General features: G+C 34.7%; 1 protein-coding gene across 1 annotated transcript in view; it reads left to right on the top strand.

Moving 5' to 3' along the window:
* The window catches only part of LOC105363720 (uncharacterized), a 219,286-nt gene that overhangs the window by 195,024 nt on the left and 5,198 nt on the right, over positions 1-19,064 (top strand). The window contains exon 3 of the mRNA XM_011501471.1: positions 18,604-18,902. Within this exon, the coding sequence (XP_011499773.1) occupies positions 18,604-18,902 (299 nt within the window). The remainder of the gene's footprint in view (positions 1-18,603; positions 18,903-19,064) is intronic.

Genomic DNA, 19,064 nt, shown 5'->3' on the forward strand with positions numbered 1-19,064 from the left:
CACACACACACACACACACACACACACACACACACTCTCTCTCTCTCAGTCACTCTATCTCGTACTCTTATTCTCCTCTCTCCTTTCCTTGCTGTCTCGTTCTCTCTTTTCCTCTACCACTCGATGAATCCAGTGACATGGATGAAAGCACTAAGCGCATCTCCGCTATATTAAATTCTTCGTGAGAGAGTTAACTTTGAGACTTCAAAAAGGAAACTGCGCAGCCGAATGACGTTAAAAAAATTAATAAAAACAGATTTTCTAGGCTATTCTTCATACAACTTATGGCTCATTTTTAGGATCCAATAAATAATTTATGCTTTGTTTACGAGTATCTTTAGTTCCTTTCGCCCCTCTGCCCCCTCGCCGTCGTATTCGGACTAACGTGAATAATTTACTGGAATAAACTAGATTTCTCGGGACGTCATAAAAAACAGAACTCAAAAGAATATATATCGTAATATTGTAGATGTGATACAACATAGCGAATAATTGATTATAAAAGACAATATTTTCTTATTAAGTAAATATAAATTTGATGGGAATTATATTCTTTTATCAACAAGACAGTACAAATTTTCTTTTTAGTCTTATTAAGAGATAATCTGGCATATTATTATGTGATTTATGGCAAATTTCCATGAAATAATTTATACGAATTTTTAAAGAAATAATTTATCCCAATTTATATTATGTCTTTATATGATTTTGACTATAATATATAAAACTTTCAATTTCTTATGTGATCTCGAATATGTGTATGGCTTTACGTTTGTATGTATACCCGCGTATCCTTGCGTACGTGTACACATACATTATTAAGGATGTGTGCGCGTGTGCGTGTGTGCGCGTGTGCGCGTGTGTTTGTACGACCGCGTATATAAGTAAAGAGCAAAAAATTCTGGGCCCGATAAGCGATAAATTAATGTCCTCCCTTATATACTATTTGGATGTTTTCGACCATCTTTCATTGGATTACATAAATTCATCTACTATATGTTATAGCTTGACAAGGTGAAAAAAGGTCAAGTAACTGTATCCTCGGTTCGTCTTTAACTTGCGATAACTTTTATGACAACACAGAAGCACAAAGGCTACGAGAGCGGGAGCGAATCAAGGATAAAAGAACATCTTATCAGGCTTCTTCGTACCTTCTCGATTCTCGCGTTGTTTTCATAAAAAAACGGTAACTTTGGTGGTCGTTGCGGTAGAACTTGGTAATGCACAAGGGAACGGAAGTCTTTCTCGCTTTTTCTCTCTTGGCAAGAGAGAGGGTAAATTCGCCGCTTCATTAACGTCCGTTGTCGTCGCCTGTCGGTCTTTACGGCGCCTCGTAAAATCTGAATACACTTATCTCTGCGCGTCTCGAATTATTACATTTCGTTGGGGTTCCCCTTTCAAGATGAGAGAGAGAGAGAGAGAGAGAGAGAGAGAGAGAGAGATAATATCTCTTCTGTCTGGAATTATGAAGCGTGAGAGGTGGACGTCCAATATTGAAGAATGGTAACGTTTGAATAGAAATCTCATTTTTCTATAACAATCTTTTATTCAAAACGTAGTCGTAAAATGACTCTCAATACCTGCGCAATAAGATTCTGTCCATATTTATTTACCTGAAATTTATTAAAAAAAAAAACAAAAAAAAAATATTTATCAAATTAATGGTATTGTTTGCTATTGTCGTGGTGAAATTAGTAATATCATTATTAAAGATACACAAGCGAGTACGAGATTGTCGATTAATGAAATAACGAAGTTTGATAATAATTAGCCTCGGTTAATATTCGATAATGATCACACATTTTATAATCGATATATGTACAAAGTTTTTTTTTCTTTTTTCTTTTTTTTTTCTTTTTTTCTTTTTTTTTTTAAAATCTTTTAAACATTAAAATACAGTTTTTCACGCTGACTTATACATCTTGCAATTTTTAACGGAAGCGTCAACGGACCTTAAAATTAATTGTAATTACACGACTCTTTAATACCATACGCCTATGAGTTTATTTATAATTTAACATATATTAAAAGCAGAACAAATCATAAAATGTGTTAAAATGTAAATTTTGTATTTTAAATACCACCGTAAAGTAAATGCTCTGCTTAAAGATAGTAAGAAGAAAGAAGGAATAATGGAAAGATAGAATATGGTGGTAGGTTAGGTTAAGGTATGCTTATGGCTAAGATACACCAAAGTCAACAAACGCCTACTAAAGTACGATGGCCGCATCGTTCTTAAAGAAGGGAAGCAAGGGAAATGCCCCTGGGGTAGACGAGCGCGGTCGGACAGATTTTTCCGAAAATTCGATACGCGAGCTCATCGACAGGCAGACATAACGAAGGGACAAAACCCGCGCTCCACGATAGAGATTATCACGCTTGTCTAGGCTTCGGCGCGGCTACTCTGCCTCCATCCAAGCGTATCGTCTTACGGAATGTCGCAAGTTTTTCGCGTGCGCGAGCCTCGGATGAATAACGAGACAAACCAGCGAGTGAGAGGAAATAAGGGCGATGAGGGATGAGGGAAGAGGATAGCTGGGCGGGTTGTACGTTGCGTGGGGGATAGGGGGAAAAGAAAATCCACGAGCATATTGGACATGCCAATATACTCGGTGCGACCAAATAATCAATAATATTAATATTAATAATAATAATAATAATAATAATAATAATAATAATAATAATAATAACAATAATAATAATAATAATAATAATAATAATAATAATAATAATAATAATAATAATAACACAATGTATTAAAGGGTTCTGCTATTGGGCTTTCTTTACATCTGTTTATTGTGTAAACTATTGCTAAGACTATCGAGTACACTAGAGCAATTAGAATAATTTAGCATTAAGAGTTGCGTGCATTATAGACTAAGGTTTTCTAATTATAAAGAAAGTGCTATGTGTGACGTTCCCAATGTAAAATTAAAGATATTTTCAAAGTCATTGGTTGCTAAATACGCAAGAACATTTTCCGGTATTTTTAATGTAGACGTATATTAAGAATTGAAGTGGCATAGCTTAAGGCAACTTTAACGATCACTGCAACTTCAAGCTTAAAGCTTCATTATAATAAAAGATTTTATTTGTTTGGTAGTATGTTTATATTATTTAATGATGCAGACTTGTAACGAAACTTAACTTATTTATTCAATATACTTATAGTTCATTTATTTTTGCACCAAATGACTAACCAAAATATTATAGATGTATTATAAAAAATCAATCTTATTAATTTTATTAATTTCAATTTTTATAAATAAGAACAAAATAGTAATTGGGCTACATGCAATGACTAAAATTATTGTTAATTATGTATATTAATTAAAATAATAACGATCGGGCCTTTTTTGTTAAACAATGAGTAAAAATACTCAAACGAAGTAAATAGTTATATTAATGAAAGTCGTAATATACTCATTAAACATAAAAATTAAAGAAAATTCATGGAACATATTTTATGGAAATTTCGCATTTCGTTTTACATGTTAAACAATCAATTCACGAGAATGACAATTGACGCACTGTGGAATAAATAATCGATAGGTTTTTTGATAAATTAAATCCCATTTTTCGTATAAATGCACGAGTTATTGTAACATAAACATTGTTGCACCTACAAGCTTAGCGACCCGTTCGAATTAATTATTAAGGATTTTAAGATCGATAACTTTAGCCGTTCGATTTAACGATCATGGTATTTAATTTCTTAGGAAACACCTGAGATTAGGATAAAATAATTTTATTGGATTGTCCATAAGTTTTGAAATTTTCGCCTCGCAATAGAAGTTTTCAAACTGACTATTTATTTCCTTTGATAAATCATGGGGAAAATTTCCGACCCAAGTCATTTAATATTTCTAGCTTTATTCTTTATTCTTTCATTCCACTTGTTGGTTCGGCAAACTATTAAATGCTTGTTATTAAATAGGAGTTAGTGACTAATGATGGAGATTCGATTAACCAAAGTGGCATTTCCGCTCCTTAATATTCATAATCCAAAATTATTATTGATGACTTTGAGCGTGTCTGTGTTAATACAATGGACGAATAACGTTAATCTGGCTAATCACTCTGCCGTATTGAAAAAGTCCACTCACTCACTCACTCACTCACTCACTGCCTCGTACTTTCCATCTAACGCACCGGCTAAACATAAAATGGCATTAAATTGCGCAACGCGCACACCTGATTTTTCCTATTTGACAAATGTTGGCAAAATGCCGCGAGGGAATTACTTTATTACACCCTGTATGCACTCCTTAGCGACGCACGTTTGCATTCCTCGGGCTGTTACTCGATAGAGTATGAAACGTCGTTCTCGATCATACCTGTCCGCGGACCGTTTGAGTGTGTTTGCGTGCATCCGTACGGCAGTGCCAAGCCGATAGCTCACTGTCACGTCTGGATATAAACGAGGAATGACGTCAGTGTGTGCGTATGACATCAGTGATCTATATCTCGGCAGTGTCTATAAGCTGAGGTTATGACCATTACGCGTCTAAGTATCCTTATTACTCTTGCTTTGCCTCGTGCGTCATATCCGCGAACGAAGTTCCAATACTCGTCTGCTGTTAGACGGCATTTTAACCAGGGCGAGTGCATTTAGATGGATAGCAGAAAATATTTTTACTACGTTATGACGTAATTTAAGTTAGGAATCGTTTTGTTTTCAAGATGCATTTATTGCCAATAGAAAGGATGCTAGCAGATATTAATAATCGCCGCGTATCTGGTTTTGACAGCATTGTTAGGTAAAGAAGTCTTACGGGTCAGTAATGAAATGCTACCGTAAGCCTATTAGAAGTTGTACCAGAACGTATCCAGGTAATCACGATAATTGATGTTCATAAATTCTTGGTTTTAGTACTTTTACCTTGACACGATTACCCATGCCGATCTTTAATTTCTTAAGTATCGATCGAGTATTAGAACATTCTATACGCGTAAAACTAATTTTTTTTTTTTTTTTTTTTTTTTTTTTAAATTCTCACGGGCATGAAAAAACAGAACACAAATATACATATGTAAGCGCTTATAACGAAACAATTTTATAACCGTTTATGAATTTTTAGTTACTTTTTAGTGTGCAGTAAATTGTATGTTAATCTTTTGATATATTTTAATAATGAAATGTTTTTACGAGTTTTAATTTGAATCGTATATTGAATATTGCGCGAATTTAATCATTTTATCTGCTCGATCGTAAGTTCGATCGCTTTCCCATTGGCTATAATTTTTATATTTTATCGAGAAAATGGTGTAAATTAAATTTCATATCTATGCTATTTATAAATATATTATCTAACATAGACGAAATAAGCTAGAAACATAAAGAATTAAGAGCTATGTTTACATGAATAGAATATCGAAGAATTATATAATATTTAAGAATATTATTAGTCACTTAGCTGTCCCTACGTGTCATTTCGATCAAATGAAGTTCTTTTTAACAATTTCTTATAACTTATAACTTTCGTGTAAGATGCTTCATTATACGACTGATTTTTATTAAAGTATACGTTACATCGACCACATGGTTAAGTGAGTATCATTTACCTACATCTATTTATATTTATATAGATATTTAATATCGTGCAAGTGCGTGCATATCGCCAATAATATGCACATTGATTTTTAATGCACTTGTGGTGCGTCAATGGGTGAACGCACACATACTCACGAGCCTCGGTTTTTTGTTTTTTGTTTTTTGTTTTTTGTTTTTTGTTTTTTGTTTTTTGTTTTTTGTTTTTTGTTTTTTGTTTTTTGTTTTTTGTTTTTTGTTTGTTTTTTTTTTTTGTTTCATTTATTCGCTACATTGGTAAACGCGTAAAAATTCGTGGGGGCGTAGTAATCTTACATAGTTTTACGTGTAGTAAAGTATCGTCGAAAAGACAAATGTGGAGAGGCAAGAGGAGCAAAAAAAAAAAAAAACGTCAAATCCAATCGAACTAATCTCACACGAATCTCGAGCGCCACTCTAAAATGTAAATTGGCCCGCTAACGCTATAGTGCACGTCGGCTAATCTGTCTAGCGCATCCCTGATGTCATTATATGCCGTGTCATATATAAGCATACGTTTGCGCGAGCCAAGTGTGTGTATGTGATATAATACAACCTGTCGATAATCCGTTCGATTTTCCTCACTCCCGTCTGCGCTAAACAATAGAGTCATTTTTAAAGTGGAAATTCATGTATTGTGTCTGCCGCTGACATTCCTTACCGAATTCTTCTTTTTATATATTCTGGTATTGCCTAAGCTGTCGTTTTGTTTTAATTACTTAATAGTGCTTAAAAAAAAAAAAATGAAATATTCTTATTAGATTTAATGTGAAAATAATGATATTGGCATATTGGTAGGATGTTATTTTGGTGCGGGTCGATTACTATTGAAGGATGAACATTGCTTGAAAATGAATTTACATAATGTAGGATTAAAGTCGTTAAACATTAAAAACAACTAAAAACAAAAACTAAAAACATACAAACAGAAAGAAAAAGGAAAAACTAAAAAAAGGAATGGAAGAGGTTAAAAAAATTTACATCGCACCAATGATAAGTTCGTGAACGTATAGGAATAAAAAATTTTTAATCAAAAATAAATATAATGATATAATAAAATTGCAATAAAATAAATGAATCGTGTCCATAAAATAAATGTTTTTTCATTGAATTGCATGTTGGGATCATCAGTAACATGAGAAGTACTTCTATTTTACACACGTCCTAGTGAATTTTAAAGGTGTGGTGCCTATAAATAAGACATTCTTTTTTTTTCTTTTTTTTTTCTCTTTTTTTTCTTCTTTTGTTTTTTTTTTAATGAATTTAGTGAAATGAATAAAAAAAATACATTTCTATTTAGAGTGAACATTAATTACGATTTTCGTTGTGTTTATTTCTTGAAAGTTGGGCATTTAAAGACGGCTATTAATCGTCTTTTGAGAAGAAAGTTTATGCTAGATTGTGAGTGTACGCCATTATTTGTTAAAAACTCTTGGCTATTAGCTTTAGTGGATTAATTTTATCAATTCATACCTAATGGTAATAATCGTGTTTTTTTTTCATTAAAAAAAAAAAAAAAAAAAAAAAAAAAAAAAAAAAAAAAAAAAAAAAAAAAAGAAATTCGCTATTGGAATAGGATGAATTAAGCAATTAAAGTTCAGGAATTGAAAAATATTTTACATAAATTTATTGCATAATAATTTTCCCAATAGATCGATTTTACAGTCAATTTAAAATTAAAGTTAAAATTAAAGCATATTTGTTAATACAACAAGATTAATGTTTCTTATATTGACGAGAGACGACTCTCTTCAAAGACTTATGGGACAAAATTGAAAATTTTACTGGCCATAATGTCGGGGGCGAGCTTAGTTAGCGATTTAATTTAAAATATAACTTTGATTGAATAACATTTGATTTTATAGTTGGCTTGTTTTGTTCGAGACGTTAAATATCGATTCACGCAAAAATGTCTTGGAAAGCATTTTAAGAATGCAGAAAATGCATGCGTGTAGTTGTTAGGCGCGCATAATAAATTCATTATTCTATTAAAGTGCTTATTCATTATAGCATAGCAAAAGGAAAGGGAGAGAAAAGTGCTGGTATCTCGGGCCAAATGCCGAACAATCGATTGTTAAAGGAACGAAAAGTATTTATGAATAAAAAGCGAATAAAAGTGATTATCCCATAAAAATGACATTCAATTATTTTTACGAATCGCGCACACCTACTAAAAAGCGAACTTCTCGAATAAAACCGAAAGCATTTATAGTCATGAGGAGAATCTGGTTCTGGAATCATCATGAGAATCACGTAGAATTGCGGTGAAAGCTGCTGTAACGCCTCTGCATGATGTACACTCGCGTTCACGCCCAGCAGTTGCATTATAGCACTGTAAACGTGTCCCAGCACATATGCGAATATTATTCGCCCTCGCCTCCTCTCCTCTCTTCGCTTATGGATTCGAGAAGACACGGCCGACGACAAATTGTGATGACGATTACGCGCAACGGTCGATGTGCGGACGCCGATGTCGATTTTCTATTCAATGTCGACGTCTATTTTTCTTAATTCAATGGAAAAATCGGTCGCTGGATAAATCACACATTGCACTTTGCACTTTGATTAGTTTATTATTTAATATGGGAATGACTTTGGAAGGGCGCACACGAGCATCAAATTTATTTTGTCGACGTGCGAAATGATAACTTTCCCAATGTGTTTTTTCATTGCTATGAGCCAATATTCATTGATCCTATCCTATTCTATCATTTAAGTATTAACTATTATAGGAATTTTAATAGTAATAGAATGGTCGATGAGTGTCGGTAGTTCAAAATATAATTCAATGCAAAAACGAATTGAGTGATATTATCATTTAAGAAAAGGTTTTAAGATGTATGACCTGGTAAAACTATATTATATAATATTGTAAAATTTGAAATTATTACATTTAAAAATATAAAGATAATGAGTTTTATATGAAATTGATTGGTGAATATTATTTTTACGATGAAATAGTAGTTGGAATGAGCATGAAGAAAGTTTAAAATAACATCAAGTGAATTTAATATGCAATTGAAATGTAAAGATTATTTTTCGATCTTAACGAATGTTTCGAGATTTATTTGAAAATAATTAGTATAATTTCATATAGCTTATTATTACTTAGTGGATTGTGCTATGTAAAATTATCAGTGGCTAGACGAGCTCTTTAATTTTCAGTAGGAGGAAATACAATAACAGAGCGCCTATTGAACGTTGTTGTAGATTGTATTAATATTAATCGCGAATGCAAATTGAAAAAAAAAAAAAAATAAATAAAAATATCGTCGATTTATTTGTAATAAAAATTAGCGATGGACAAACTAAGCATAATCATTCATATGATATTTAGAATAAAATTATTACCTTGTTTTATAATCTATTCTATTGTTTATTAGTACTGTGTATGGGCAGGAGTATGGGCGTTCAAACGTGTTTGGAAATGCATTTTAAATCGAGTCAATTAATGCGAATGAAAAACATTCTAGTTGTATGTAAATCTAAAATCGAATGTGACTTTTAATATTTAATGCATAGCCATTGATACATCCATACATGTTGTTAAGAGCTTTTAAAACACATGTTAAGAGGACCGTTTATTTGGCTTAATGCCCGATAACAAGAACTAGACGATTTTTTTAACTTTTATTTTGTTGTTGCTGTTGTTGTTGTTTTTTTTTGTTTTTTTTTTTGTTTTTTTGTTTTTTGTTTGTAATAGTGAAAATAGCATATAATTGAGTCTCTCCAGTTAGCACTATTTTCTTCTTTATCAAGATGATTTTTTTCGTCTCTTTGGAGAGAAAAATTACGTTTTATAATGTAAAAGGTTTTTGTGTTAATGGTTAAAATTGAGTGGTTGGTAATACTTATCAGTTTTTATTTATTTATTAATGGCCAATTATGAAATTCTTTTATATTGTCATTTATATTTTCGTCTTGCTTGCTGCTTTTCCCGTTGTTATTTGTGGGCAGGGCATAACACTTAAACTGAGAATATTTCAGTAAGTGCTTAGTCTTTTCCTCTATTATGATATATTAATATTAAAATCAATAAAATGTTTTATTATAACGTAAGATTTTACATTAATATTTGCCAATGTTTTGCTCATTTTATGTAGCATGTAGCGCAGTTTCACCGTTATTAATCAAAACCAATCATTTATATATCTTTCCTATTAACTATTATTTTTAAATAACTCAATAACGATAGACATATTATTTACGATTTCTTAGTCATAAAGAGGGTAGTATAGTAAAACATGAAATATCGTTCATTAAATCAATAAAGTATTATCTTATGGCAACTATAATTTAATAGTTTTGTTATTTAAATTAATGGTATGCGTTTAGGAATAATAGAAGCTTATTATTATCAGAAGTATTGTCCTTGAATTTATAATTGCTCAAAAAGATGAGTTAATTTGACATTTGAATTATTTATGTTTGAAACTATTTGTAATTGAATTGCTGAATTTGGCATTAAAGTGTTGGAAGTCACTCGCCAGGAGATCGAGCGCTTGCATATTTAAATTCATTATTACGGTATAATGCAAAATTAAAGAATTAAAAGGGAAATAAAAGCGAGAGATACAATATGATCGTTAAGGACGATCGTTGTTCCATCATATACCGATATCGACCTCCTTTCCGTCGGTTTTGCGATATTCTTCCGAAAGGGAATCGAAGGTGAAGGCCTTAATCATCACGCAATCACCGCGCTCCCGACAAACTCGTTCTCTTCTCTCTCTCTATTCCTTTCTCTACACGCCAATACACATATGCGAGCACACTTATACGACGGAGTCTCTCATTCTCAGAAAAAACGCCGCGCGGCGTCGTTCCTGGAGGGCAACCCTGTACAAACGCAAAACTAACAATCTTCGTCCTTCCGATCAGTGCACGCGTAAGGAATCGACGAAAAAAATGTGCAAATATTCTCCTTCGGTCCCAATCTCTCTCCCATTTCCTTCCTCCCAGTCTCGTCGCTCTAGTATGTGCACACAAGCACGTAGGCCTCCATACCCATATCTCTCCATATGTCTAAACTGTCGTTTCACCAACCTTCGCCTCCAATAGTTTATATAGATTATCATTAATGAGACGTAATTTATATCTCGCGTCTGCGCTTCAAAAAAGAAAGAAAAAAAGAAAAAAAAAACCAAGCAATAATAATAATAATAAATAAATAAACAGAAATTAATTTTAGATTTTATAAATTTTAATTTTCAAAATGCCTACTTAATCCTTTGCTTCAAAATTATTTGTTTTTCTTATATTTCTTTCTCTCTCTCTCTCTCTCTCTCTCTCTCTCTCTCTCTCTCTTTTTTTTTTTGCTAAAAATGAAGATATAGTAAAAGGGCAAACAGATTTTTTATTTTAACAAAAAATTTGAGATATTTAACGAAATTGCATTTGCTTTTTAAAATTATTGTCATTCGAAATTAATGAAAGTTTTTAATTTACATAAGTTTTTACTTTACATTACTTACAATGTAAATAGTTTTCTAATTTAAAACACAATTGACACACAATGTATTGTAATTTCTAATTTTTTCAAAAATGCATGACACGCAAATCTACATGTTGACTTGTGAGCGCTTGTTCATGTATACATGTGTATATATATATATATATATATATATATATATATGTGTGTGTGCGTGTGTGTGCGTGTGTGTGTGCGCGTGCGTGTGCGTGTGCGTGTGCGTGTGCGTGTGCGTGTAAATGTACCTATGTATATAATTTAATTTCTTAAACTATGCCCAATTTCCTTTCTACCCCTTCTAACATTCATTCTACACAATTTTGTTAGGTTTCGCTTTATTTCTCTCTTCTTCCGTGTATGGCTTTGAGCGCCTCACTGAAACACTGTAGATTTAAGCCCTAGGCAACGAAGTTGTAAGCAATTGGTTTCTACTGAATTCCTTGAATAATTTTCGTGAAGATTAACATGAAAGCGAGAGGAAGGATAGAAATTATCAGACTCCTTGGATCTTTGCGAAATAAAAAGCTCTCATTGGTTGAAAAATATAATTTCGTGCGAAATATATATGCGTTTGTATAATAATCATTGCCATTCCCATTGATTAATATTTCCCTTTATGCCGTTATAATCATTAATCACGAGCTCAGAGAATCTGTAAAAATCTGTAAATGTTGGCTCACTAATGAAAATCTATGGAGAATATAAATTATCAATTATAGACTTCAATTAAAATAAGCTATACGGATATTATTCACTGGATTCTTTCCTCTCGGCGGATTTGCTTGCAACGCTTAATGTCAATAGTTATGACATCTATGCTTACGTATAATAGTTTCGTTAGCGAAAGTAATATCACTGAAAAATGAAAAATATTGCCAGCAAAAAAAAAAAAAAAACCTTTCATTTCCTGAACTTTTTGTATGGCCTGGCATTTTGTAAATGACACACCCACGGCTTTTCTTCATTCCCCGCATAAAAGCACAATATAAACTCACTTCCACTCTCAAGCGCGCTAATTAAACGGCTGGTAAAATGATGGGATGGGGACCCAAGTCGTCCGCGAAAGAGAACTTAAATCACCATTGAACTTTCATTGGTGCCAATAAAATGCCGGTAACATCTATAGCAATAACTCTGCGATAACCAGTAAAATAACTCGGCGTCGGCGATTTTTCTCCACCTAGTCCTGGCAATGCACTTTAATTACAAAAGCTGCATTAATCTCAAAATTAATGTTTCCTGCCGTGCGAGAGAGAGAGAGAGAGAGAGAGAGAAGAGAGAGCGAAGCATAAGTTTGGAAAAGCAGATCGCGCGAGAGTTCGCGGCCGCGCACTCCTAGGAGTGTACGTAACGCCCACGCAAACTCGAATAAGCGTGAGAGAGGCCTAAGGTACATCGCGCGGTTCTCCGCGGCGGTCGTCTCTGTCTGAAAAATTCCAATTTCGTGATTATTGCCGGCCTTTTCATCACGGGGGTGCGCGCGCTACCTTGTCCGCTTCGCGCTTAATCTATTTTCGCGCCCAAGTGTGCTGTTAATGTTGAATGGGCATTCGTCGGGTGGATCGACAGGATGAGAATTATTGTAGATGAATTATTGTATCGCGAGGAGCGGGTGACCGTTGCATCATCTACTTTGTAATCGTTGTAATTTTTATCATTCTGGCTCGTAGATTAATCGAAGAAACGCTTATTCGTAGTGGGCAGACGTAGTATGGCAGGCATTATAAAAGTCAAAGCTTACACAAACTCTGATAAGTTATTTTCAATGTTCGCGCGTGCTTTGCGAGCGATTGAATCGTATATAAAAAAATATTGTACTTTTGTTGTAGTTTTGCAAATCTTGACTGCGGGATAAAACATTGCCGGCTCCGCGTTACTTATTCTAACTTTACTTTGCATTAGCCGATTAGATACTTTCATGTCCTGTGTGCATTCCACAATTGCAGCCGATTATAAAGCTTTTTCAGCCGCTATGTTTGTTTCTTCGAGTGCTGTATTTTACTTTTCGCATTTATGTTTTTTATCTATGCCCCGTCATTTCTTCATGTTAGTTGCTGTATTGAATGTAAGTGCGTAAGCCGGCGGTAACTTGTGGAAGAGCCGAGCTTTGGAGTGTTCTCTTTGTTCATCGGCGCGAAGGTTATTTTAGCCATCAATGCCTTTTGTAATTTAACCATCTGTTTGCAAATTTAAAGTATTACAAATAGGCTGTACATCATTTATAAGTAAATACCCGAGCAGACATTATATATGCATTTCGTTCTATATTTTCTTTACAAACAGAATCTGTTTGTACAATAACATTGTTTAATATACAACGTTAAATCACCCATTTACAATATTGTAATGCAACATACGGAGTTTAAAATCTTTTTTCAATATAACTTTAGAAAGCTAATCCATATGTATATTGCCTACGTTATTCAATGTTTTAAATAAATATTTGTAATGTTTTATAGCTTATTATCTCGAGTTTCAATTCTTCAGTACGATAAAATAACCGACTTCCAAGCTACTAATAGACATACGATATTTGTTGCATTTAATATAATGATTATTGATATTTCATATTAGTCGATAGTGAAATTATTATTCTCTTCCTTCCTTATGCAGAGCGTCACTTTATTGAATATTGATTACAAAATTTTAACTTTTTCAGTAATTTTTTGCAAATCATAATGAATTAGCGCGATCCATCATTCTTTTTTTTTTTCTATTTTATTTGTTTATTATTCCTGTCTACCTTGTTCCCATTATTTAATGAAAATTTATGAAAATGTATAATAAGTTCTCGTTAAAGTTATACAATTTTGTCGGGAAATATTGCTAATGAAATGTAATCGTAATGACGTGTATGAAAAGTTTGAATAGATTTGAATTAAAACGGTAAAAAATTTTTTTAATCCTTTAAAAAATTTATAAATAAAATAATATCCAATAAGTGATATCGTTATAAAAATGTAGAAAAATAGAAGAAGTAGAAAATAACGAAACACTAATGTGATTCTCTGATGTGAATAATGGCCGTTTAGTAGTTGTGATTGAAAACTTATAAAAGCGTGGGAAAATGTTGTCATTGTCCTTAAGATTATTTATCATTCAAAATAGAATGCAAGCATCGCTCGTTTAAAATACAAGCATCTTAAAACGCCGATCCGTGTGTTAACTAACAAATTACAGGCGGGCAGAATAATATGACAGATGACTCGAGCCTAAGAACCCCTATGAAAATTCAACGCTTCATTAACATTGAAATTCAGATTTAAAAGAGCGACATATTGCAACGCCGTTTTGCAGGAAACACCTTTCAAATAGAAAGTCGTTTCACAAATAGTCGAGTGACTAATTGTGGTCGCGAGGGAAACGCGCGAAATTAATGAACATCCGCGGAATCAACGGCCCTCGAAGTATCGCTTCCTCTCGAAGAAATCCTCCATCTCGACAAAAGGACATATCTTCACGGCACAATGAGGCACTCGTTCATCCCGCTCATCCCGCTCATCCCGCTCATCCCGAGTGGATCGAGCGCCGACGAAAATATTTCGCGAGCAAGCGAGGGCGTGCGAGGAAACCTCGACGAGGCGGCTCCTCGCAAACTAATCGAACGGTGATTTAGAGCCCCACGTGACGCGGTGGCGGAACAATGACGACGTTTGATCATCCGTCGGCTCGCGTCGTCGTTCGCGATGAAAAATCGAAGAAGCTACGATAGGTCGCGTGGGGGCTCCTTATTCATTGGCTTTTCTGCGATTCATCGGCCGCCAATAAAGAGTCGTCTCCGTCGGTCGTCTCCGAGTGGAAAAACGGGCGCTTAAAAATGTCGGAGAACACGTGTTCGCGACGCACGCTCGTAGAAAATTATGACTCGTATTTAAAGAGAAAATTAGGTAGGACTTTTTGAAAAGTCTCGAGCTCTATAATTGTTAACACCGAGGCATGATTTTGGTATTGTCTTGGCATTGCTCGCTGTAACAATAGTTTTTGCTAATAAGATGCGTATTCAGTTTCAAATGATGTCACATGCGAAAGAAATTGCTGCATTGACTTGGATTTATATTAACATAATTGTTATTATAATGAAATATAGATTGGGAGGATCGTGCGAAGACGATGGTTTACCTCAATTGCAACTGGCAAGTGATTTTTTTTTCTTTTTTACTTTTATTTCTTAATTTTTCATTTATCAGCAACCTTAAGTAAGATGCAATAAGTAATATTATTATGCATTATCATATTAATTGAAAAAAGCTCATCATTCATTTCTTATTTTATACGATATTCGCGATACGGTCACGCATGCGACAATTAATTGATATTTTTTAAATTTGATATTTGTTGATATTTTGAACGACGCAGCCCCAACGAACATCTCCATTGTTGATCTTTTTTATCAGTAACGATTTTATCTTCCCCTATCTCAATGATTAGCCAATACGCGCTATTAAAAAAAAAAAAACTTATGTAATAGCTCTCGTATTGTTAATAAGTACTCTAGGATACGATACCTTTTAAAAATATTTATGATAATTAGATTACCTTACACCATGTCATTAGGAAACGTCCATTTAACATTTAAATTAGAAGAAATTACAAGTTTATCATTATACGGTGACGATAATACATTAATTTCATTATATAACGAATACAATGTATTCGAGCTTTATAATATACAATTTAAATCTTACGCTAAATCGATAATTACCGCGTAAAATTCATTCGACTAATTAACTTAAACGTTTTAAGTGTACGTGTCAGTTTGATTATGCATTTTTATAAGTTAGTCAACTCAATCACCGGCTGTCATTGAGAAATATCGTATTGTTAAATATTACATATACGTCATATAAATAGATCGATAACGATAGGCTCGACGTATTGGTGAATTGATCGGCTCGCGAATCGCTTCTTCCGGCTCGCCGGTTATCACGAACGATAGATCGCTGCGTCTGTGTTGGTCCGCTTCCACCAGTCATACCCGATCGCGCTCGGATAAGCCTGTAAAGAGAATCGGAAAGATATATATCGAGATAGCATTGCGGTTTTTCGTATATTGTCGAGGAACGGCAACGTTGCTTTCATCGCGCTTATTGCTGAATTAGAGTTAGCGAAATGATGTGGTCCCTGTTCCGGGCATTTCACGTCCTTTCTTCTCCTTCGTTGCCTTTATTATAATTCTTTCACGTCTTACAATGCACATTTGCCGTTGCAAAAGTAGGCACGTTTAAATGAGTATTCATACAATTTCGGAATTAATTCGATGCTCTTTTAATGACGCGTACATATATATATATTCCGCTAAAAATAATCATATTCGTATTTAAGAGCCTGTCAGCGAAGAGTTTATTTACAACTTATAGGTTCCTATTATACGTTTCATCATATTTATTTGAATACATCTCGTTTTCAAGCACTACATCGAATTAATGGTCATAATGAACTTAACACGAGATCCATCAACGTTTGTATTTATCAATTAACCAAGGTGCTCTCTTTAGCGTTAATTGATTTGTTGCAAAATTATTATTTTTCGTGAAAAATTCTTTTACTTTTTTTTTGAATTTTTTTCAATCTGTATTCTTTTGTAACTTTAATCAAATAGTATAATATGTGTTAATGTTCAACTATGTAAATCCAAACATCGCAAATAGCTGGATGCACTACGATTAAGGAAAGTAACCTTAATTACAAGTAAAGTCATTAACGAACCCGAAGAAATATTAACTAAGCCGTACGAAGACTTGTAAATAATTAAACAAGTTCACCTCGAAATGATCGATTCACTTCTTCGAAATGTCGAAAATAAATAGCATTTACGTCCGCGGCAATTAATCTCTAATGAAATTCACGCCGTCGATTGAAATAGAAGTGATACAAAAAAAAAAAAAAAAAAGAAAAACCGCGTCCTTTCGACAATTCTAATGCCAAGAATCTAGTAGTCGTTCAGTATAGTAAAATCTGGTAAAAAAACAAAAAAAAAAAAACAAAAAAACAAAAACAAAAAAACCAAATAAGCAATTACCACAAGGAAAACGGAAAATGTACGGTAGAAAATATAGATTAAAGTCTATATAATACACGTTGGATGATCGCGAAGCGTAAGTTTTAAATTGCTCGATAAATCCTGATATTCCTCGATTCACAACCCATTTCCTCCTCTGCGGGGGTGGGCGATCTCGCTACGTGCAACGCTTAAATTGGCGCGTAGGTGCTCGCGTGTGCGCCTACAATGATATCGCGTACACTCGTGTCTCTATAACTACGTGTAGACGGGGTGCGCCCGGGTGTGAAAGTCGCGAAACTCTCTTTCTCTCTATATCTGTTCTCCCGCCCGACTGTCTTCCTTCAATTTTCATATTCGCATTTTACGGTCTGTCTTTTTCACATCGCCCGCCTCTCTGCGACTCCTATCTATACTGCGAGCATAATAATCCAGACGAGCTTTTATTCTCGTGGCATTGGCTTACAGGCGCGCTTCCATGCTCATATTATTTCAAATATTTTTTGCGGTTTATGCAGTTCGTGAAAACGTCGATTTTACGATCTGAGATGAAGATAAAAAGTGATTTATATCAGCGGGAAAAACGAAGCAGTCCTTGAGCCGTTACGAGGTTGCGCGAATATTTTGGTTGCGAGCATACTGTAACGCAAGTGGAGCGAATGGATTATGTAAATTAATCTCATTATTATAAGATTCATTAAGTTTAAAGTAGACATTATACTAAGTCTAAGGTACGCGCAAGCCGTTTTATACTTATGTTATGAGATAATATTTCGTGCGATAAAGATTACAATCAACAAATGTTTATGCCTTCGTAAAGTGCAATAAAGCACGTGTTATCTATTACACTTATACGTTCGAATAAAATAATTTAAAGCCCAAGATAAATTCGCAATTACCAAGTATACATAGGAAATACAAAGTCTCATTGGTATTTAAATGACTAGTAATATCTTCGCTAAGCTGTATCTTGAACTTGGCTCTAATAGGCGGAAGTGTTGCAAATTATTATTTTTACTCTTACGTGAAATATAAACGAGATATAATGTGTTATCAGTAATGTATTTTACTGCCAATAATCTTCGCGTTTAAATGCTGCGAAGTAAGGCGAGTTGAATTTCATGGCATAGTCGAGTTTTACAGATGTCTTATATTAATCAGCGACTATCGCCTCTTGTTAATTAGCATAAAAATATCATCGTGGAATGTCAATAAAATTGATTCTGCCTCTTCTCGGTGTCGTTAGTGGGAGTAACAGCAGCAGTGACAGTGACAGTAACAGTAACAGTAGCAGCGGCAGCCACAGTAGTAACAGCGACGGCGGCGGAGGCGGAGGCGGTATTAATGACATCGACGACGACTCACTCGATTACGTTATGAACGGTTGATAGGCCCAGGGTAATTGGTAGATGGCTAGGACCCCGTTAAAGTGGTATTGAAAAGCATTGAAAAATCACAGGTGCGGCACTACGTGAAAACGCCCCCTTTACCCGTGCAAAGTGACTGTAGGAAGAGAGCAACGAGGCCCGGACGATAAAATAACCTAGTGAAATCGTCCTGTTTCAGATCCGGTGGCACAGACGGCTACTCTCACGAGCCTCGCGTTTTTCATCAGCTCCGGCCTGGGTCCGGTCACCTGCGTCTCCGGCGCGCCCTCCTACAGCATGCACACCACCTACACGGGAGCGTACGTCGACATGGAGCCCTGGCTCCAGCCCTGCGGCACCCCCGTTGCCGCGGCCCTCCGGAAGTTTCCGCAGCGGCACAGCGTCCACAGGGCACTCAAGCGAGTCAAGACGCAGCTCAGGGTCGCCCAGAACCACTTTCGCAAGGATCTCAAGGACATACACGAAATTTACTCGAAGGTACGCTTAGGTTATTAGAAGGACTTAGGGTCATCCTCCATTCGCATCCTCGCATCCTCGACCCCTCTCCGCCTAAACTTTACCTAAACCCAAGCCAACCCCCACCCAACCACTTCAACACGACTCGCCATCTGCACTCGAACTCCTCGCTACCACTTGCAA

Source organism: Ceratosolen solmsi, unplaced genomic scaffold (genome assembly GCF_000503995.2).
Source record: "Ceratosolen solmsi marchali unplaced genomic scaffold, CerSol_1.0 scaffold3, whole genome shotgun sequence".
Lineage (NCBI taxonomy): Eukaryota > Metazoa > Arthropoda > Insecta > Hymenoptera > Agaonidae > Ceratosolen > Ceratosolen solmsi.